This window comes from Barbus barbus (genome assembly GCF_936440315.1).
Source record: "Barbus barbus genome assembly, chromosome: 9".
Lineage (NCBI taxonomy): Eukaryota > Metazoa > Chordata > Actinopteri > Cypriniformes > Cyprinidae > Barbus > Barbus barbus.
This window is the reverse complement of record NC_136737.1, coordinates 7,064,417-7,086,955: the sequence shown is the minus strand read 5'-3', so window position 1 is coordinate 7,086,955 and position 22,539 is coordinate 7,064,417. Positions and strand designations below refer to the sequence as shown.

Below are 22,539 nucleotides of genomic sequence, written 5' to 3'. Positions count from 1 at the left end.
CCACAGGATAATGCATCATACCACGCTGCCAGAATAATCAAGGAGTGGTATGAGGAACATGATGGTGAATTTCTGTCAATGCCTTGGCCTCCAAAATCACCTGACATGAACCCAATAGAACATATGTTGTTCGACTTGGAAAAGGGGGATTGTGCAACCACCACCCTGCAATATACGGGAACTGGAGGACCAGTTGTTGACATTATGGTACCAGATACATAAGACACCACCTCAACGAATCAATGCCTCGTCGCATGGCTACTGTTTTGCGGTCTAAAGGAGGTCCTGCAGGTTATTAGGTGGCCATAATGTAATGGTTCATTGGTGTTTATAAAAAATCTACTATAATCTCTCATCTAGGAATATTTGATTTAGATATTTTACTAGATCTCGTCTGTTTTGTTTACTAAAGCTGTCAGTAGATTATAGACTCGTACCCAAAACCAGCTTCAAAAACAAAACTAATTTCACAGCACTTTAATTTCAAGTGTCTGGATTTTAACAACTAAAGATCAACAGCACCATCAACTTTATGAGCTTCAGTGTTTCAATCACTGGTGACTATAACTTAGCCATTCACTGCATTTTCATTTGAGGAATGTAAAACATACATTTTTAAATCAGTCCAATAAATGAAAAATTGAGCTTTGACTCAGCATTAAAACATAATGAAGATCATCTCTATCAACTTCACATGCACATCAAGTGACAGCAAAGTTTGGAGAAACAATTTTCATATTATGTGTTATGTCACAAGACTCTTGCAGTCAACTGTTGCATAGTGCTGTAATGCTGTTTTAGCTGCTGTTATTTAAAACACACCAGATGGCGCCACACTGTAAAAAGTGATAAGTTGACTTAACTTTAAAATGATTAAATAATAATTTAAAAAATAAAGTTAAGTGAATTTGACAATTCACTTAACTTTTTTTTTAATTATTATTTACTAGATAATTTTAAGGCAACAGGTTTCCTCATTTTTATTTAAGTTAAGTCAACTTATCACTTTTTACAGTGCACTTGAAAAGAAAAGACAGTATAAAGACATTTTATTCCAATAAACTGAAGTAATCTGTGTTTAATTGAGTTTGTTGTTGTTGTTATATATTATTATAAACTGCAGTGACTATGAAAACAGCAATATCTACTTTTAGTGCCCTCTATTGTGTAAAATGTGAATTTTTGTTGCGTTTTTGCTTTGGACACTAGAGAGCGATGATGTCCTTGTGCTGAGTTTGCCAGTTTTCTCTTCATACTGTGATAAAGGATTGTTGAAAATCTGACAGTAATCAGTGTTAAGTGCTGTAAGGTTAACCCTGCTTGACTTAAATGTCTTAAAATAATTAACTGTTAGTTAAAAATAATCAAAAAGTAATCACATGTAATCAGTCACATTAGATTTAAATAAAGTGCATGAAATAATTACACTACTAATTACATTTTAAATAGGGTAACTTGTAATCTGTAACCTATTACATTTCCAAAGTAACATTCCCAACACTGAATACAACTTAGGACAGTGCATGCCAAAAATAAATAAAAATAAATAATCAATGTGGCACAAACAGCAGAGAATAAATATGAACTAAAAGGTGTGAGTCAGGGCTCATATGAGCTCTCTAGGACATGTTTCATATTTCTAAGTTGAGAAATCTGTTCTCTGAGGTGAATAAAACAGAGCGATTAAAAAAAGATAAGCGTTTTAAGGCACCACTGTCTCATTATCTCTCTCCAACCACGACAAATACGGAAGTAAATCTAACCCCAGATGATAAAGAATTGACTCTCTTTCTTCCGGTGTTGTGCAGAAAGGGGCTGACAGTTTCCGTTCACGTTCATTGTATGAAAAAAAGGTGATAATGATCGACGACAGGCTGTCATTCTGCCTAATAGAACTCATGCAGGATTATTACGGTGAGTAAATTATTATTATTATTATGGCCGATCTAATCATTCAATATAATAATAGTAAGCAATAAAAATATAAATTATCTTAATTCACGTAACACGAGTTCGTTTATTCAATAGCCTAGTATTCATGCATCGAAAGTGAAAGTGATATAATGTGACAACATAATAAGCAGTTAATAAATCGTAGTTGAAAAGCATGTTAAGATCACTTAAACAATAATGTTAACGGCTGATCATTGTGATCTGATCACCGAAAACGTGGTGTTACTTTCATCTCATCTCACTTTGCGTCTTCTCAGCCAATCATCGTGGAGAGTGACTCTCTCTCTCTCTCTCTCTCTCTCTCTCTCTCAATTCAATTCAATTCAATTCAATGTGTGCTTTATTGGCATGACAATTGTTACAATGTATTGCCAAAGCATAGTGTTTACATTAAATATAGAACAAGTATGTATAAAAAAAAAAAAAAAAAATACATGCATGTATATATAATTAAACAAAATAGAACAAATCAATTCTAGAATTCTGTGAACAGTTTAAAAGTGTTTGTTTGTGTGTGTGTTTGTGTGTGTGTGTGTGTGTGTGTGTTTGTGTTTGTGTGTGTGTGTTTGTGTGTGTGTGTGTGTGTGTGTGTGTGTGTGTGTGTGTGTGTGTGTGTGTGTGTGCATGTTTATGTGGTTTATGAGGACACAAATTTGTATAATGACATGGGTATGACAGAGGTATTACAATATGAAGGTGGTTTATGAGGACACTGCCTATGTCCCCATAATTCAAAAGGCTTAAAAAACATACTAAATGGTGTTTTTTTTTTATCTAAAAATGCACACTGTCTCCTGTGAGGGCTAAGTTTAGGTGTAGGGTTGGTGTAGGGCAATAGCACACACAGTTTGTTCAGTATAAAAACCATTACGCCTATGGAGAGTCCCCATAAACCACAAAAACCAACATGTGTGTGTGTGTGTGGGCGCATCACTGATTTGTTGACTCCTCCCTCTTTTTGTGACAGGCATCAATGTATCTTGCTGCTAGTGAGATACAATCTTGTTTTTCACCTAATAAATACTGAAGTTGTGTTTTCTTGTTTAACATTTTAAAGTCAGGGTAAAGTGTTTCAAATTTGGGATAAAATGCCTCTCTAATGTGTTGATAGTTAGGACAGCTGGTGAGGAAGTGTTGCTCTGTCTCCACTTCTCCATGAGTACAGTATGGACAGATGCGGCTCTCTCTGGGCAGCCAGTGCTGTCGATATCTGCCCGTCTCTATAGTCAGAGTATGACCGCTCAGTCTGTACCTCGTCATCTGTCTTCTTAGTTTACAGTCTTTCACTACTCAGATATTCTGCAGTTGTGTAATCTCTATTTAGGGCCAAATAAGATTCAAGTTTACTTTGTTTTTCTGTTGTTTCTTTCCAATAGGTTAGATAATTTTCTTTTTGTTCTTTTATAATTTGGTTGGGCCAAATTTTGTGGCTGATTATTTCAGTGTCCTGCTGCTGGATGTTAGTCATGTTAGTCTGTGTTTGCAGCTTCAGGACCATCTGAATCAGGGGACTTTTTTCAGGGTTCACTTCGTGGTTTTTAAGGGCTTTAAAATGATAAGAGTTGGGGTCGCTCATTTTTAAGTGTTTCCAAAATTTGATGGCTCGTTTCTCAATGTGCATTAGTAGAGGGTATTGGCCTAATTCTGCCCCTAATTCTCTCTCTCTCTCTCTCTCTCTCTCTCTCTCTCGAGCACAATTGAACGTCCCTGCCGCTTTTAGGTCGACGTTTCCAAACCGAGGTCATTAACTAGGTAGCCTACTAAGGTAGTTATTTATCTATTGTGGTAATTTACAGTTTGTGTCAAAAAGTTGTTGATCTAGATCAGGGGTTTTCAAACTTTTTTGTCAGCCGAACCCCTTTGACATAAATTATTTAATTAAAGTACCCTGATATTTTAATTAAATATTTCAATAATTTAATTGCACATTTGCACAATAGTTTAACTTTAAAAACTATTTTTATCAGTTTTAAAGATTCAGTAATATTTATATAGCTAATTGTTATTATAAAATAAAAATCATATTACTTTAATTTACAATGTATTACAATTAGGGCCGGGACTTTAACGCGTTAATTTAGATTAATTAATTACACAAAAATAACGCATTAAATTTTTTTAACGCATTTTAATCGCCCTTATTTTTGCACCGCGGAACGTTTCTCACTGGATGAGTTTCGGCGGACCGATTATACTGGAGCACCAACTAGCGTTCAGACCCATAAGCTGTGTCCAAATTCAGGGTCTGCATCCTCCTTAGGATCCTTCCTACCCGGTTGAAGGAGGAGGGATCCTCCGACGTCCGCAAAACCCGGAAGTCGGTGTTTGTGAATTTGGACAGCCTACCCTTCTTTCAGTTCCCTCCCTTACCCTTTGCTCATATCCTGTCGCCTAGCAACCGTGACAGCGCCAAGCAAGAAGCGGGAAAATGGACAAACAAAGAGTTATTCTCCTCATTTTAATTCTTTTGGAAGAAATAAAGCAATTAAATACTTTCTTTGCTCGTTGTCGGAGAGTTTTTTATATCAGACTACAAGACAGTCACATCCAGGTAAGCCATTATAGCCTATTTTTATTTGTTTTTAAGTATTCTACTAATTTCTCCTACAAATTCATTGAGCCGAAGCATAAACTTTAGCTTGTTTTGTCAGAGAAACTCCTCTCCCACTCCGCTACCGCTCGCTTCGTCCGCCATTACGCTCTGCCGAAAAGAATTATGGGATAGGTAGGACGGGAAAGGATCCACCACACCCATCCTTCCAATTCGGGGAAAAGGAGGACGTATTTGTGGGCCGCATTTGAAGGGTCCTACGAATTTGGACAGCCTTCGTCGCGGCGCTGTGACGTAACATCCTTCAAATGAGTACTCCGAAGGATGCAGACCCTGAATTTGGACACAGCCATAGACTGTAAAAAAAAATGGACGTAGTGTCCGTGACGTCACTCATAGGTTTCTGAAGAGCGTTTTTGAAGCCTAAAGTGGGCGGAGCCGACCGCCGCCATCTTGGCAACGCGTCACCGCGCCTCACTCCCGGATGATCCAAAATGGGCAATGAGGCGGGACGTGGGCGGAACTGAGGTGCCTGGTTGTCTGTATATAGTATGCTTTATTAATCATGTTCTCACTGAGTTTCGTCTTTTAAAAACAGTTTTAATCGGTTTTAATTCTTTAAGCCACAGAGTTTGTATTATAGCCTAACAGTTTTCTATTGGAGGAAAACGCTTAACCAGTAACGTTAATTACAGGCCTAACGTTACAGCCAATCACAGTCTGTCGGATTCTGGAGTGTAGTTAAGTTTTAAATAAAATTATAAAGAATAAATAAATTAATAAATAAAATTACATTACAATATCACTCACCGGAAAAAATGGAGCCTAGACTTGGACAGTCTGTTAGCACAATTAACCGCACAACAAGCCATTTTATTAGATAATTTTAAGAAATAATAACGAAAAAAGCCATAGACTGTATAAAACAAAAACAGAAACACGGCAGAGATGCCAAGTTCAGCCGCTGAGGTAACGTGACGGCTAACAGACAGCAGATAGAGACAGCAACGTCAATCAACCTGTCACTCAAGTGGCCACGCCCTTAATTATGCAGAAGTTTAAGGCTTAATATAATTTAAATGGATGAGTTATAAAAAAATTCACCCCCCTCACAGTTGTCACGAAGGGCAAAATTAGCTATATAGACCAAAATAAATTGTTGTACCAGGCTGTAAACATGTTTTTTTCTACTGTAAAGTTGGGCATTTTAACATGGAGAGTCAATGTGATTGACTCCCTTTTGGAGCCAGCCTCCAGCGGCTAGTCGATGAATTGCAGTTTTAATCACTTCCGTGTTGGTTTCACTAGAGGGAGCGGGAGGTTGCCGCTTGGTTCAGACAAAAACAAACCACAGTGAACATGGTCAAAGAAGCTGATGAGACCGCTTTGGTTGGCCCTGTGGATGGGAAATTTTGTTATAAAAAACGAATGGATGGAAGCGTCGATAAGAGTATGGTTGTGTGCAAGCTATGCAACAAGGAATTCGCATATCACCGCAGCACATCGAGCCTCAAGTATCACCTCATGTTCTGAATGTACTTGAAAGTATTGTGTTTTACTTAAAAAAACAGTTTACAGAAGGTATACCTACCTATAGGGTACCTGAATTTCTGAAATGTAGGCTACTATATTTCTAAATATCATATTGCTACACTTAATGGCAATATTGCACTGGTCTGTTGGACTTGGTTGAACAAAAATAAACAATATTTTGTTGCTTAAGCTTATGTATTCAGTCATTATTCAATGGTATACTAAAAATCCATATGAAAAAACTTACTTCTCACTGTTCTCAGGTCAAATATTTATATGCGATTAAAATGCGATTAATTTCGATTAATTAATTACAACGCCCCTAATTAATTAGATTATTTTTTTTAATCGAGTCCCGGCCCTAATTACAATTTTTTTTCACAATACTTTTTTTAAAATACAGGATTTTCCAAAAAGATAATTATTTTATACATTTAAGATTTTACATTTACATGACAGTTGTATAAACCTGTAACATACATTTGCAAAAACGTTTTAATGTATTTTGTTATTTTTTATTAATTCGCTAATCGTATACGCTTGTAGACATACCTTGTAACAACTCATGAACTCCCTGCAATTCCCTCATGAACCACCAGGGGTTTGCAAACCCCACTTTGGGAAACCCTGGTCTAGATAAATAGCTGTATTCTGTATGTTTGACACATGTATGATAATTTTCTTCCAAATACAATCATTTTGAGCTTCTGGTATGATACTTGGACATTTCCAATCTGGCACACTGTCTTGTTACCAGGCAGTGCTTCTCCAGAATGAATAGGCCTATATATAATTAGTTTAATTTTCCGAATACAGTGCACAGCATAAATGAGTTCACCCCTCTGAATAAATATAAATATGTATTTTCTTAATGATCATTAATATAATTCATAGAAAGATGGCAAAAATAAAATGTATTAAACAAATGCTTAATAAAACCAACAAAATATATAATATATATGAGTAAATTAGCCAATTTTGTTTAAATGAAGGATTGCAGAAATGAGATCACCCTAGATTTAATTCAGCAAATGTATAATATTCTAGTAGGTACTTAGTATGTCCTCCAGAACTTTAAGTATACTGCTCTGACCCTTCTTGGCACTGAGTGTACAAGTTCATGACAAATTTTCACATCTGTCCTGTTTAACTCCTGGAGAACGATCTCCTTGAATGCTCTGGTCTTTAATGGGGAGTTTTGCTCAGCTCGTCTCTACAGAATCCCCCACAGCTGCTCAAGAGCGATTAGATTGAGGGAAATACATGTCCACTGAAGGATTTTCACCTTGGGAGAATGAATATCTTCATTGTCATGCTGAAAAAATGACCAATAATGCAGGGAATGAGGGGAGGCATCTTCTGTTTCAAGTTTTTGTATTCTATCACAGTAGTGTGTGAATTAATGACAGGGTTGATAAAGCACAACTCCCTCAGACCTTCAGCACTCATTCATCCCTATATAAAAGCTTTACTACCACTGAACGTCACTGTGGGCACCAAGCACTTCTCACTGTACTCCTGCTCTAGCAACACCAGAACATTTTGGATGCTTTTGGATCCGAAATGATTGACTTGGTCTCTTGAGACCAGAGTATGGATTCCCAGAAGTCTCTATTTTGTAAATATGGGCCTTGGAAGAGGTTAAATGAGTTTATTTTGCTTATTCTAGTGGTGAAAACAACCATGCATGTCACTTCTGCAGGCTGCGTCATACTCTGTGAGATAAAGTGTTACTCTTTTCATAGCTTTTGCCGGCTCTGAGACACTTGCATGTTATTTCTCCTGCTCTTTTCCTAGTCAAAATTCACTCATCACTAAATGAAAACTTAAAGTGTAGACATGATTATTTCAGGAGCCTTGTCATCAGTCCATTGTTTTTGAATGTCGCTACTACTTCTGCTGTATTTTCACACTTAAAACAATAATTTGGTATTCCTCTTGTAACATTGTCCTCTTTTATGCTAAGAAATAAGTCACGTGGCAGTTCTCTCCCAAGTGGTTCCACTGCTGCCAGCATTAGTCTGAGTATGATTCAGTGGGCTATGTTGCAAAGGGCTCTGTATTGAGTAATAGAGTTACATTAGTACGCTTTTTCTTGCTGAGTGTTGGACTATTCAATGACTGTGGAACGTCACTGCCCCTTGAGGAAATAGGGAGTATGCTAGAATATGCTGGAAAGTGTGTCATAAGAATAATCAGTTGTTGGTAAGAATCCGTAGTAGAGTGTGGAGTGCATGAGAGTTTCCTCATTTCTAGTGAATTTGTTTAATCGTGTGCGTGCATCTAAAAAACCCACAAAACCTTATCTGCTAGTGGAAATAAACCTTCTGTAAAGCAAGAAGCATCTTCTTTGCGTTTTGATCAGCCGTACCATAGTGATTAATTCACCCGAACCACATTAGTAACTACAGTACAGGCTATGCTACACTTTTAATTGTCAGGAAATGACTTGTGTTTTTTTAGTTTTATTTAGTAACTTTCAGGAGAGTGTACTCATTTTTGCAACACAACATTTTATCACTTTGATAAGAAAATCTTATTTTGCTGAATAATTTTGTCATTTTTTCAAGCAGGCTTGATGGAAAATTATATCTCCAAAGAACCCTAACATGTCATATAAGTGTGGCATATAGGAAAGTAGGTCAGGTGGGCGGCGTTAGTAAAGGGTTTTTAGGTGAGCCGTCCATGTGAACCTGGTGACATAAATTAGAGGGCGACTAGTTATTTTTACGAGCGAATGCCACATGTTAATGGAATGCCGCTAGCACAATATTTCAGTACAGCACAGGGGAATGAAAAATGCGAAGCACCATTGTGTGAAGTCGTCTGCATTTAAAGAAGACTAACCGTTTTGGAAAACTCTGTGATGTGATGAATATGCAAGATTGGTAGCTGTCTATTGCTGTGTGATTTCAAGTTGAATTGTTTCAGGTATAGGTTTTTATATGATATGGAATGTATATTTTTAAATTGTGAGTCTGGTATTCTGATTTGTTCTTTTGTGTAATAGTAAAGCGGTGTTGTGTGCCAATTAGACACAGTGCTCGGTGAGTGCGTGGAGAAATGTGAGGTGGGAGAGACATCTTTCGTTTTGTTTTTCTCAATTGTATTGTGTTGTTTCTTTTGAAATCGTATTTTCTTTTTTCTTTTTTTGTCTGGTTCCTGATAATAACTATAGACTTTCATAGCTTTTATAGTTTAACGGCATTGGGCAATGTGCAATAATTCCCTTTAAAGTTTCACAGAAGTGTGCTGATTGCAGTGTATGGTGTGGGTGACTGATTAATTTGTGGTGTGATTCCCTGTTTGTGTATTGGGTTTTGTATTTAAAGGGTTTATGACCTGCCTTGCCTGTGTACATTACATTATATCCTTTTTTTTTATTTTTTATAATTGGTCTTGTTGTGAAGCAAATGTCTTAGCAACGATATATGTATATGCAGGTGTAATAAGAAATGTATGTGATTTTTGTGCACCTGCCTTTCTCCTTTACATTTACATTTATTCATTTAGCTGACGCTTTTATCCAAAGCGACTTACAATTGCTATATATGTCAGAGGTCGCACGCCTCTGGAGCAACTAGGGGTTAAGTGTCTTGCTCAGGGACACATTGGTGTCTCACAGTGGATTCGAACCTGGGTCTCTCACACCAAAGGCATGTGTCTTATCCACTGCACCATCACCACCCTTTAATTAGGATATGTATGAATATCTCATTAGTCTATTAAATGTCTATACATTGTCCCTGTTATTGACAGTTTAATCTGACCTTTGGTTCACTTCTGGGTACGGTAAGGCATATGAAGGCCACATAAGAGTAATTTCTGAATTTACGTTTTAGAGGGGGTGGTGTACTCATTTATGCTGTGCACTGTAAATGCAGGAGAGGTGGGATAGAGAATTGATATAGTGCATACACTTAGTTTAAGTTGCAAAAGCATTTACATTTTACGCCCTACTGAAGGTAATAATTAAAACTGACCATTTGCATCTCTTCACTGGCCACCTGATGCTCTCACACACAAAACTTAATTCAGACTAACTGATCAAATCAACTTGCAACAGTCAAAATAATCTTGCCCTTTTATTTTGTTTTACACAATGCTGAATCATTTTTGTTTTTCTCCTGGTTCTGGGCTGCATTAACAGTCACGTTAAAACCACGTTTTCAATCTGATATAAAAATTTGGGGCTTACCATATATTTATATGTATGGTTTTTATAAGTGTGAATGTAGATTGATATAGTTGCATTCTATGAGAGATACAAAATTTTGTTGTATGCTGCATGCAATGACAATAATATTAAACTTAATAATATTAAACAAAATATTAAACTTTCTTACAAAAGTTTAATATTTTGACATTGGCTTTATTTTTGGATTTCCTGACTTTTTTATATATACATTTCCTGTCTATCCAGCAGCAGCAACAGGGATCAGCACTATCACAGATACAAAGTCTGGAGGAACTGAAGGAGAATAAAAGGCAGACAGTCATGAATGTAAGTAAATCATGATCCTTCATAAGTCATAATATGCCTATTTGATACTCGGTTATTATCAGTGCTTAATATTTTTATGTAACCTGTGATACTCTTTTCAGGATTCAATGATGAATAAAAAGTTAAAAAGAGCAGCATTTATTCAAATATAAATCTTTTCTAACAGTATAAGTCTTTATCACATTTTATCAATTGAATGCATCTTGCTGAATAAAAGTTTTAATTTATTTCATAAAAGGAAAAAATGTACTGATCCCTAACTTTTGAACAGTAGTGTATATTTGTCACGGTTTGTGGGTGTGTGTTCTTCCGCTGATGAGCAAAGCAGGTTCAGCTATGACTCATTCAGCTTATGGGGCAGGTGGGCTTCACTCGAGCTGCTATTGGAGGCAGGGGCAGAGGAGACCAGTGGTGGTGCGATAGGCGGAGTGATGGCCTCAGTTCTCAGGTGCTGGAGTTGGGCGGACAGGTCGGTCACCTGAGCTACCAGCATTTGAATAGCTTATCCCGTGACTCCCAGTTGATCCATACGGGTGGCATTACTCGCCAGGAAGTTCTGGAGCTCAGACGCACAAATCGCTGAATCCATTGGTGGTCAGATCGTTCTTTCATGGCAAAAAGAGGATTCAAATGCGAGTGCAGGTAAAACAGTTTAATGATGAGTTGAAGCAAGCAGGACACAAGGATCAGTAGCAGGTGCAACCGGAGAGAATCCTGGAAAGGAGGATGCAGAGTACAGACCATCCAGAACAGGAATCCAGTCAGTATGACCGCAGAAGTCCAGAGCATGAACAGAACCCGGTCGACACAGGAGCTCCGCCAGGACAAGACTCCACACCTCAACAACAACGAGCTGACAACATAAGGTAGGAAGCAAGGGATTAAATAGAGAAGCTGAATGAGTCACAGCTGAACCTGCTCTGCTCATCGGCGGAAGAACACACACCCACACACACACACACGCACGCACAGGCACATAGAGAGAGAGAGAGAGAGAGAGAGAGAGTCAATGAACCGGCGAACCGTGACAGTATTGTTACAAACAAATATATCTACTCACCATAGACGGAAACACTGCATGTTTTCAATGTCAGTTCCGCTGCAATTATGTAAATTTGTGTTGAGTAGCCTAAGTGTTTAGTGTTTTAACAGTCACTGAATGTGTCTGTCATCTCAAAATATATCATGAGTAAACATTTGACTGTAAATAAAAATGGGAACATTTCGACAAATGTTCTCTACTCCCCATAGACATCAGCACTGAATGTCAGATTCGCTCCACTTATTTCAAGTCGATAAACTCCAGTGTGTTCAGTTCTGGTGTTTGTGATCATAGATGTTTGTGATGGTCAGAGATCCAGTTTTACTGTCCAGCTTCAGTCTGTCTCTGAATCTCCCATCAGGAATGTCATGTGGATTAGATTGTCATCTTTTTTAATTTTAGCTATGGGATAGTTTTCAGCTCCACACTTCCACATAATATTGTTGTCTTCACATATTTTAGTAACACCAGTGTATAAAGTGACTGAATCTCCCTGCATCACTGACACTGTCTCACCAAACACACCTGATGAACAAACCAGTTTTACACAGATTAAAGCTTCTGACAGATTTCTATCCAGAGGATAGTATGAAGCTACTAAATCATTTACATAATAACAATCACCTTGATATTTAACTTCTGTAAAGAATGTTACTGACATTAAAACAAAAAATATGTATTTTCATTTACCAGTCAGACACCACCAGCACAGACATAAAGCAAACACATGAAGCTTTTTCTGAAATGTCTGATCTAATGAAACTATCTGCTGGAAGCACTTGAGCTGGTGTGTGAATCCTCCCACGACAGTTTAACCCTGCTTGTGGGCGCTTTACAGGCACTTTACAAATGATTTATAGTTACTTGTGCTCTTCTAGCACTTAAGACTTCATGGTAGAAAACATTTTTCATTGTATTATTTAATACTAAGACTTTTTCAAATGTAGATGATTTACTGTGTAATTGTGTATCGTAAAAATACAACAAAAAGTTAACACTATCTTCCGTCTCACATTGTTACTCTTGCAGATCATCTTCTGAGTCAAACTGAAACCTGCTGCGGTTGGCCGCGTGTGGTTTGATCTGGATAAACTTTCTTCCTGTCTTGCTTTTTTTTAATGAACCTCACAAGCAGATTTACAGTCAAATAAAATACTGTATGCTCTTAGCATTAACCATGCATATACATCATTCCTTTAGACTGGAAGTAGATAGCAATAAAACATTATGTGATTCTGTATATGTATTATTTGTGAGCAAATCGTGGTATATATACACCACGATTTGCTCACCCTCAAGGCATCCTAGATGTATATGATTTTGAAGTCTGAAAAAGTACATCCATCAAGTAATCTACATAATAAAGGCCTTCTGAAGTAAAGTAAAGTGATGTGTTTTGTACTTTAAAAGCTATATAACTAGCTTCGGGAAAACAGCTCTACGCAAATTGATTTACGACAGAAGTGTGACCTCTAACCTTATTCTAATCTAGACTTAAAAAACAGTTTTAACTTGGCATAAACACAACACATTATCACATATCAATAATTTGAATTGTATTTGATCCATACGGGTGGCATTACTCGCCAGGAAGTTCTGGAGCTCAGACGCACAAATCGCTGAATCCATTGGTGGTCAGATCGTTCTTTCATGGCAAAAAGAGGATTCAAATGCGAGTGCAGGTAAAACAGTTTAATGATGAGTTGAAGCAAGCAGGACACAAGGATCAGTAGCAGGTGCAACCGGAGAGAATCCTGGAAAGGAGGATGCAGAGTACAGACCATCCAGAACAGGAATCCAGTCAGTATGCCCGCAGAAGTCCAGAGCATGAACAGAACCCGGTCGACACAGGAGCTCCGCCAGGACAAGACTCCACACCTCAACAACAACGAGCTGACAACATAAGGTAGGAAGCAAGGGATTAAATAGAGAAGCTGAATGAGTCACAGCTGAACCTGCTCTGCTCATCGGCGGAAGAACACACACCCACACACACACACACGCACGCACAGGCACATAGAGAGAGAGAGAGAGAGAGAGAGTCAATGAACCGGCGAACCGTGACAGTATTGTTACAAACAAATATATCTACTCACCATAGACGGAAACATGGCTCCATAAATTAGATCAACTGGAACCAGGAACACTTCCCACAACATCCAATGTACTTGTAATATTAATATGTAATATTAGTCTGTCTGTCTCATCCTTATCCCAAGGTTACAGTCAGCTGGATCCAGACCAGATGGTGGACCTGCATCTATACACAACCTCATGATGATCCCATGTGAAGAACTCGTCAACATGTCAGCCATTGGAACAGATCCTCAGCAAAGACCACAAGAACCAGTCAAGCTGCACAGACTCCTGTGGCCAGTTTTGTCTCCATACCAGCATGATGAATCCGATCTTTAAGCAGAAGGTACTGGATGAAATATTCTGAATGCTACAAATCCCAATCTGACTTGTGATGCAGACTGAATCATAATTATTCAGTTTTCATTTGTTGGCCAGCAGAGAACTGGCCCCCCGACCAATGTTATTTCCACCAATAAAGTCTAAGATTTGGCATCTGGAACTCGAGTGATTTTTGCAATGAGGGGAAGACTATTTCCACAACATCCAAAATGCATCATCTTCCTGTTATCACTGTAAAGCTGCTTCCAAAGTGCTATATAAATAAAGGTGACTTGATTTGGAAGATTTGTTGTATTGAAGCATTCAGCATTGTAGCACGTCATTTTGACTCATTCGCTTTGACCTGTTTAATCTGTGAAAGTATAAGTATATATATATATATATATATATATATTGTGGGTGTGCGTGGTATTTCCTGTAGCACAAATAGTAGAGCATGGCGCTAGCAATGCCAAGGTCTTGGGTTCAATTCCCAGGGAAAGCAAGAGCTGATAAAATGTAAAAACTGTAACTTGAATGCAATGTAAGTCGCTTTGGATAAAAGCGTCTGCTAAATGCGTAAATATGTATATACTTGTTGAATTATTAAAGTAATAATAATTTGACTATTAATAAATTAATAAACTCCTGACGGATTAGGATTAAGCGCTGTAATACAGGCTAGCCTACTATTGCCATAATATTATATTTATACGCTATTTTACAAACAGGACGAAAAGCCTTTTTCATATCAGCAGGAGCCAGGAACGTTCCCTACGTCATCACGTTACTTCCATGTGGAGACTCTGCTTTCACGTTGTTTGCTAATGGTAGCTTCGCCGCTAGGCGGAAAAAAAACACTTATGAATCAAAATCTGCATTCTTTTTCAAAGAGGAAAAGTGGTGATGAAGTTTTTCTTTATTGTACTCGCAGTGACTGTACTCTACAATGGTGAGATTTTACTCGCTATAATCTCTATTCCGTCCATTGCTGTGGCCTAAAGGCCTATACGCTTCTGTGGCACTGTATCCTTATTGTTGGGATAATTAGGCTGAAAACAGAGCCTAACACTATTCGCAGGAATCTATGGTCGGATGGTCAAAATATTTTAACAACAAAAACACGCTTGTATGGCAGTTTAAACGAGATCACGTCAGTTTCATTTGTTGTCCTTTGTAATGTCACGTGACGTATAAACAAGTAACTGAAGTAAAATACATTTCACTTGACATTTCATATCAGTGCATAAACTGATCCAGTGTGCTTGGATGTAATGTGAGTCGCTTTGGTTGAAAGCTTTTGCCAAATTCATAAAATGTTGGCGTAAATGTTGCCTACACACTTTAGGGACTAAAATATGTTTCTAAAATGTAGAAAACACGGCACTGTATGCGATGTAAAATAATTATCTTATGTATTTGTGTGGGTACTAGTCATTTATGTGATCTTTATTATGAGTCTATGAAAATGTTTGATTAATTGAATGCTCAAATAGGCCTAACTTATATGTTTAGGGAAAGGGTGTAGAATTAAAAATCAGGAAGTTGATTGTGTGTCTCTTCTGCTGTTTGTTTGCGTGCTACATTATGAATCCAGACATATTTCTCTATGTTTATGACCTGTAGAAAAACATTTTCACAGCACTATTGTATATTTTGTTTCTTCAGTTGTGCCTGGTTTTGGTTCAGATAAAGTATCAGTGTCTGTGATGGAGGGAGATTCAGTCACTCTACACACTGGAGTTCAAACAAACCAACAAGATGATATTCAATGGTATTTCAACAACACTCGCATCGCAAAAATCAAGGGAGATCTCAGTGATATCTGTACAGATGTTCAGTGTAATAATGGCACTGAGGAAAACGGATTCAGAGGAAAACTGCATCTGGATCATCAGACTGGATCTCTGACTATCATGAACATCACAAACTTACACTCTGGGGAATATATACTGGAAATCGTAAGCAGCAAAGACAGTGAAAAGATCTTCAGTGTTTCTGTCACCGGTGAGTCTTTTAATGATTGTTTAAATGCTGTTTATATATGTTTAAAATACAAGATCCTCCAGCAGCTGTTGGTTTGTGTTTCAGATGTTCCTCCTGCTGAACTATATGAAATGAAGGAGGGAGAATCTGTCACTTTAGATTCTGGTGTAATAAAACACCCAAATTATGTGATGAGATGGTATTTTAATGAGATTGAAATCACCGGAGGTCAGAGTAAGATCTGTCCAGATGATGAGTGTAAAGAGAGATTCAGAGACAGACTGAAGCTGGACAATCAGACTGGATCTCTGACCATCATGAACATCAGAGACACAGACTCTGGACTTTATAAACTGCAGATCATCATCAGCGACAGCAGCTTCAGCATCACTAGAGTGAAGAGATTCAGTGTTTCTGTCACTGGTGAGTAAATAACTTTGTCATTCAATGCATTTTCTTTGATGCATTGGAAGGAAAAAACAAAAACTTTATAACCCAGTATGTGTTGGGGTTTGGGACTGTGGACTGTTTTGAGTCAATAACTCTTTGATGTTATGAACATGCAGAATGAATGAATATCAGCCAGTTTGACTATGAGTCATGCTTCCTGTTGAGCGGCGCGTGCTGTGATGCTGTTTAACTGCTGTTGCTAGAAGGTGAAGATGTCACTTATAAGTTTTGTCAATGTCATACATCTGATGACTGAAGTAGAAAGTGACGTGTGGCCAGATATAGTGTTCCATACTCGGAATGTGTGCTTTGCATTTAATCCATCAAAGTGCATACACACAGTAGTGAACACACACACACACACTCACACTAACACTAACTAACTAACTAACTAACTAACTAACTAACCAACTATGAACACACCTGAAGCAGTAAATATCACTTGATAATATTGCTAAATATTGTATTTATTATCATTCACTCTAGTAATAATGACTGTCTTTATCTGTTCCAGATTCAGGTCTGTCTTCAGCTGCTGTAGCAGGAATAGTTGTTGGTGTTCTTCTGGTGGCTGCTGCTGCTGTAACTGTTGGTGTGTTTTACTGTCGCCGCAGGAGCCATACAGCAGTTCCACAGGATGTAAGTATTACATACAGCTGATTTAACAAAATATATATAAGATTTACTGTGCAAAAAATATTACAGGAACAGTGGTATTAATACTTTTTTATATTAATATTATTTTATAACTAATTATTTTTTATTTATCGTTGACTGAAACAAAAACATGCATTGTAAATAGTCATCTTGTATTTAATTTTAACATCACAGAACCAGATATTCAAGAGTGAGGCAATGTCAAAACATTTGAAAACACAAATAACTCCCAAATAAACTAAATAACAATTAATATAACAACACAAAGTGCATCCTTTGTCGCAGGGCAGTTGTCTTGTTAGAAAACACCAATGCATCAGTTCAAGAATTTTAGATGTGATATTGAAATAAAACAATACTTCAAGTTTATACTAAAGTAGATGACCATCTGATGCAGTTTAAGACATTGTGTTAAATTATTAGCGAATGAAAGCGTTTTAATTCCAATTCTCTAGTAGTAAACTCAAAAAAAGAAACCTCATTCCACTTTCAACTGCTTTTTTCTTGCAAATTTCTTTTTATGTGTAAATATTTGTATGAACATACAAATATTCAACAACTTGGTATCTTACATTACAGACACTGCAGTTTTTTTTTGCTCTGTTCACATCTGCAGTCCTCATGCCTCCTGCAGCAGGTCTATGTTATCTTCACACAGCTGAATCAGAGACCCAGAGCATCTTTACACTAGTGTTTTTCAGTCAGTAGAAAGGTCTCTTTAGTGCTCTGTTTTTGTTACTCTGACATTAATTTTTTTCCACCTGTAAACTGTTAGTGTCTTAAGAACTGTTTCACAAGTGCATGCAATAATGGTTTATGTTCATTGAACAAGCATCAGAAACATTGTTTAAACTCTTTCCAGTGAAGATCTGTAAAGCTTATTCGGTTTATCTTAAAAAAACAACAACATTGTAGTGAAAAGGTACATTTCTTTTTTGCCAAGTACGTACTTATTTATTTATTTTTGTATAACTTAAACATCAGGCAACTTATTCATTTTACCTTTTGTGAATGTGTTTTCTTACAGGAGGATGATGATAACTCGCCACCTGATCCTAATAACATTCGTTTGAGGTAGATGGGATGTCTTTAGACTGTTTACTTACAAAGTGATCCAAAGATTTCAGTATATTCAGTACCAATACCAGTGCAATTGTCACACCTATTATGTAGCATACCAATTTAAATGACATAAAAATATTTTTATTATATATATATATATATATATATATATATATATATATATATATATATATATATATATATATATAAATAGATTAAAAGGTAACATTTAGCCTTGAACAGTATATGAGAAATACTGTAGGCAACATGGTACCATCATTAGAACAGAGAGTTGTTTTTTTTGTTCGTATATAGAGGTTTATCAAATCTCAAGTGATTGAGATGGAAACAGAACAGTGGGACATCTATTCCAAGTATTAATCTACTCATCTGGTTTGACACATCAGTCATTATGTCCAGCCTTTTTAAATCCACACTGATAGAACGCCGTTTCCACAAATACACAGTTCTATCAGGTAGGCATTACACTGGGGGAAAAAGTTTTTTTTTTTTTTTTTTCTTTCAATATTTTTGTTTTGTTTCCCATTACATCAAGATGCATTAATGTAAGAAGAAAAATTAAGATATGTCTTGTTTTCTGAAAAAAATAAATTGTGCTTCATTAAAAAAAAGTGGCAGTGGCATCAGAAAAACTCTATTCAAAAAGAAAACAACTTTTCAGAGCTAACACTATGCTTGATTATGGTGCTAATATTTATTATTTAACCACTAACGTTAACCTTTCCACCTTCAACAAAAAACACTGGTTGATTAACTGTGAATAGCACAGCTCTTTATATACCAGCTACACCCAAACTATATAATAGATTTATTAAAGGAAAATATAATCAGAATGGTAAAAAAACCCCAAAAAAACAGTAATTAAAAATGCACAAGGGTATAAGCGTGGATGTGGTTTTTTTTTTTTTTCGCTAAGCATTATGCCTGGAAATGGATATGTATGATAGAAGCTACGTTAAATACTCTTGCATTAAACATTGCAAAAATTCTAATGTGGTGTTTGTCTGGAGTGAGGTGCTGATTAGTATTTTATGTGATGTTTTATTAACAAAGTTTGGGAGGAGCACGTCAGATAGTTAGCCTAATTAACACAGGAGGTTCGCACACAAGTTAATCAGTGCACGGCTATAAATACAGCTGACATACCTCTGTTCATCTGATGGTTAATCAGCATCCCTCCACCACCCCTTCTCCACTCAAGCGGTATCACTAGAGTTCTCACCACACTATGGGGGGTACTCTGGGTTCGGGCCATTCCTGAGCCCGGAGCCCTTCCCCAGGACAGCACGCCATCTACGCATTACTATACTCGCCAAATACGCATTACCTTACCCGTGCTAAATATATGTAAGTGTGAACTCGTGAATTGTTCGTATGCTTGTTTTTTGTCCATGTGAAATGAATGACACAACTTCATCTAGTCTCTTTTTCAGTTCTATTGTGTTCAGCTGTGCCAATTTTTGTTGTTGTTATTGTGTTTTGCTGATGTATTTGTCCTGTAGAATATTATCAAAGTTTGATGGAGATGAGTGCCTTTACATAATTTTCAGTTCAGCTTTATTGGTTCTTTCTTTTGGTAACATTCTTGTTTTTTGATTTGTCTTTCAATTGGTGTTGCTCATTTTATTTTATTTACTGTTAATGTTACATCAGTCAAGGGAAAAAAGTGCCTTGAAGTAAAACCCACAACAGTCTTTTCTGAAACACAAAACATCATGTATGTTTATGTTTATGTTTTTGTATGTTTATGTGATAAACGTTATTAAAAACAAAGTTTTTTTTATTTTTTTTATTCATTTTAAATAACATTTCCTTTCCTTGCAGGCTTAATATTTATATGCTTTTGAATACTAAATGACTCTAACACTTTGGCTAAAGTTACTGTGTGTTGAATAAGAGGAAACAACACAAGACCGCTGTCTGAAAACATATACATATATAAACCTCACGACTTCAGTAACAAGCTGAAGTAATCAAGAAACCTAGATTTGCTTTGAGCTAGTAACAGGGTTTGATGAATTATCACACATGAAGAACCAATAATATTAGAGAAGAAATATGTAATGATCACCTTTGTCATGCACTTACTCTCTATAAACTGTTGTACTATTTTGTGTTGGGGGGACTGGTGTCAGATCCTCCTGGCCATGATTAAATCATTTCAAAGGCATTGTCTGGAGTCTGTCTGGTCATTGGTTACATCTTCCCTTGTAATGAGAAGTGTTTCTAAACCTGTTGTCCAACAAAAGAGAACATTATAGCATGTTTTTACTTAACACAAGTTGAATGTTAAAAATAACTTCCTTCTGTGATTATAGAATGATGCAGAAATATGTATTATATACTTTAAAAAGGATATGTCGATTAGCAAATGATTATAAATAAACTTAACTATAATACCCGAGCTGGGTTTAAGAACCAAGATGAACTATATATTGTCACAGTTGAGTGTTTATTATCTTAATGTTTTATCATTCAAAACGCTTCTATCTTCTTTTTACTCAGTTACAGCAATAGCTGGATGCCTTTGTCCATGTTATGGATTTCCTGGAGTGTCATTTCTATTATTTTCGATAACCACGCATCTGTGGGTTTTCAGCGCGAGGGCGCCCTCTGGCGTCCAGACATTATATACATTAAATTATGTTATGAATGAAACTGAGATTCATGTGTATAAAACAAATACAGCAAGAATAGCACATCTGTCAGTGATGTTTCCAGTAATCTCAGCTGTCCTCCTAGTAACAAAAGTAATTTACCTAATACACATGTATTTTTTCCCTCCATAAGCTCAATGCATACCGTTAGTCTTTGGACCCTTAAGATTTGAAGTGTACTTATTGTGTGATAAAGTATTTGTCTGTATTAAATGGCTAAAAGTAGAGAAATATTGTGTGAATTGGGTATAAAGTTTCATGATAAAATAGAAAGTAGTGATATTGAAATTGTCATTTTTCTTTAGAGATGTGATTTGATTTGTTGGGTGGACAAACATCTTGTTAATGAGAGTGGCTATTCAGGCACAAGTGTTCAGTAAAATGAAGCCAACCCTGTATATGTCTATCTTTTCTCAGATGAACACAATCAGTGTTATTTCAAAAAATGCACTGGCTCTTCAAGGCTTTAGAATTTTATTAATTAGCTGTTCATTATTTTGTCCTGTTTCAGTTTTGTTTGCTTAATTCATTTATGTATTACCTTGATAAATATGTCATATTTAAATAGTCTGAACAGCAACAAACTACATGAAATCCGATTTGAAATACTGGAAAAAATTGTGGTAAAATATTATGTTCTGATACAGTACACAGTAAAAATATAGTAAAAGTGATATGTAATAATAAAAAGTATATGTAGTACAAGTTGTAGTAAAGTGAATAAATAGCGAGCACAACAGTACAATAACATAAGTGATATAATAGATTTATAATAGCAACAATTATATGCATAAAAAACCAAACACCAATGACTTGTACATATGGGTACAGTCATTTTAAACACATCCAAACTGTTTCAACAGAGATTGAAATACAATTTTTAAATACAGGAACTGTTTTCATCTTTGTTGCCACAATTTTGTTAGTGCCTTTTTCTGTTCTAAAGAAGGGGGTGTCACAATACTGTTTCCCATATAGTGTATGTACAAGTCATTGGTGTTTGGTGACGAGTTTTTGGCTCAAGGTCTGCATTTAAAGTCACACCAGAGGAGTTCAGCTGGGATCAGGACATAGCTTTCTGCAGACCAGTCAAGTTCTTCCACACTGACTGAATCAATCATGTCTTTTTGAACCATGCCTTATACACAGAGGCACTGTCATGTTAGAATACAAAAGGGTCCTGTCCAAACTGTTGCTATAAAATTAGAAGCATGCAATTCCCTAGAATATCATTATATGCTTAAACATTAAGATTTGTACTCCTAGAAATTACTAAAGTAGTCAAACATGTTCATTAGAAGGGGGTGACCCAATACTTTTGGCAATATAGTGTGTATATATATATGTATGTGACCCTGGACCACAAAACCAGTCATAAGGGTAAAGTTTTCGAAATTGAGATGTATTTATCACATGAAAGCCAAATAAATAAGCTTTCCATTGATGTATGGTTTGTTAGGATATGACAATATTTGGCTGAGATGCAACTATTTGAAAATCTGGAATCTGAGGGTGCAAAAAAATCTAAATATTGTGAAAATCGCCTTTAAAGTTGACCAAATGAAGTTCTTAGCAATGCATATTCCTAATCAAAAAATAAGTTTTGATATATTTACTATAGAAAATTTACAAAATATGATCTTTACTTAACTTCCTAATGATTTTTGACAAAAGAAAAATCAATAATTTTGACCCATTCAATGTTTTTTTGGCTATTGCTACAAAT

At 36.4% G+C, this 22,539-nt stretch overlaps 1 protein-coding gene and 1 long non-coding RNA gene across 3 annotated transcripts; both read left to right on the top strand.

Moving 5' to 3' along the window:
- Positions 1–1,837: 1,837 nt before the first annotated feature.
- On the top strand, positions 1,838–12,961 carry LOC306875118. The gene is made up of 3 exons (XR_013784701.1): positions 1,838–1,914; positions 10,464–11,407; positions 12,613–12,961. It is a non-coding gene; the product is annotated as an uncharacterized lncRNA (long non-coding RNA).
- Positions 12,962–13,864: 903 nt separating this feature from the next.
- On the top strand, positions 13,865–18,255 carry LOC306875069 (uncharacterized protein). Of its 2 annotated transcripts, none has more exons than XM_079425458.1 (5): positions 13,865–14,005; positions 15,649–15,987; positions 16,072–16,389; positions 16,931–17,055; positions 18,101–18,255. In XM_079425458.1, the coding sequence occupies exons 2-5, from the start codon at positions 15,690–15,692 to the stop codon at positions 18,149–18,151; spliced, it is 792 nt and encodes a 263-aa protein (XP_079281584.1). In that variant the 5' UTR covers positions 13,865–14,005; positions 15,649–15,689; the 3' UTR covers positions 18,152–18,255. The 2 variants fall into 2 exon arrangements, with proteins under 2 accessions (XP_079281584.1, XP_079281583.1); XM_079425457.1 differs by lacking the exon at positions 13,865–14,005 and adding an exon at positions 14,787–14,932.
- Positions 18,256–22,539: the final 4,284 nt, after the last annotated feature.

What these genes read in the sequence shown, in the direction of transcription:
- LOC306875069 (XM_079425457.1), top strand. Translation starts at nt 14,887, where the DNA reads ATGAAGTTTTTCTTTATTGTACTCGCAGTGACTGTACTCTACAATG. An exon ending in AGTGACTGTACTCTACAATG is followed by an intron (nt 14,933 to 15,648) that starts GTGAGATTTTAC and finishes TTGTTTCTTCAG; the next exon opens with TTGTGCCTGGTTTTGGTTCA. An exon ending in ATACAGCAGTTCCACAGGAT is followed by an intron (nt 17,056 to 18,100) that starts GTAAGTATTACA and finishes GTTTTCTTACAG; the next exon opens with GAGGATGATGATAACTCGCC.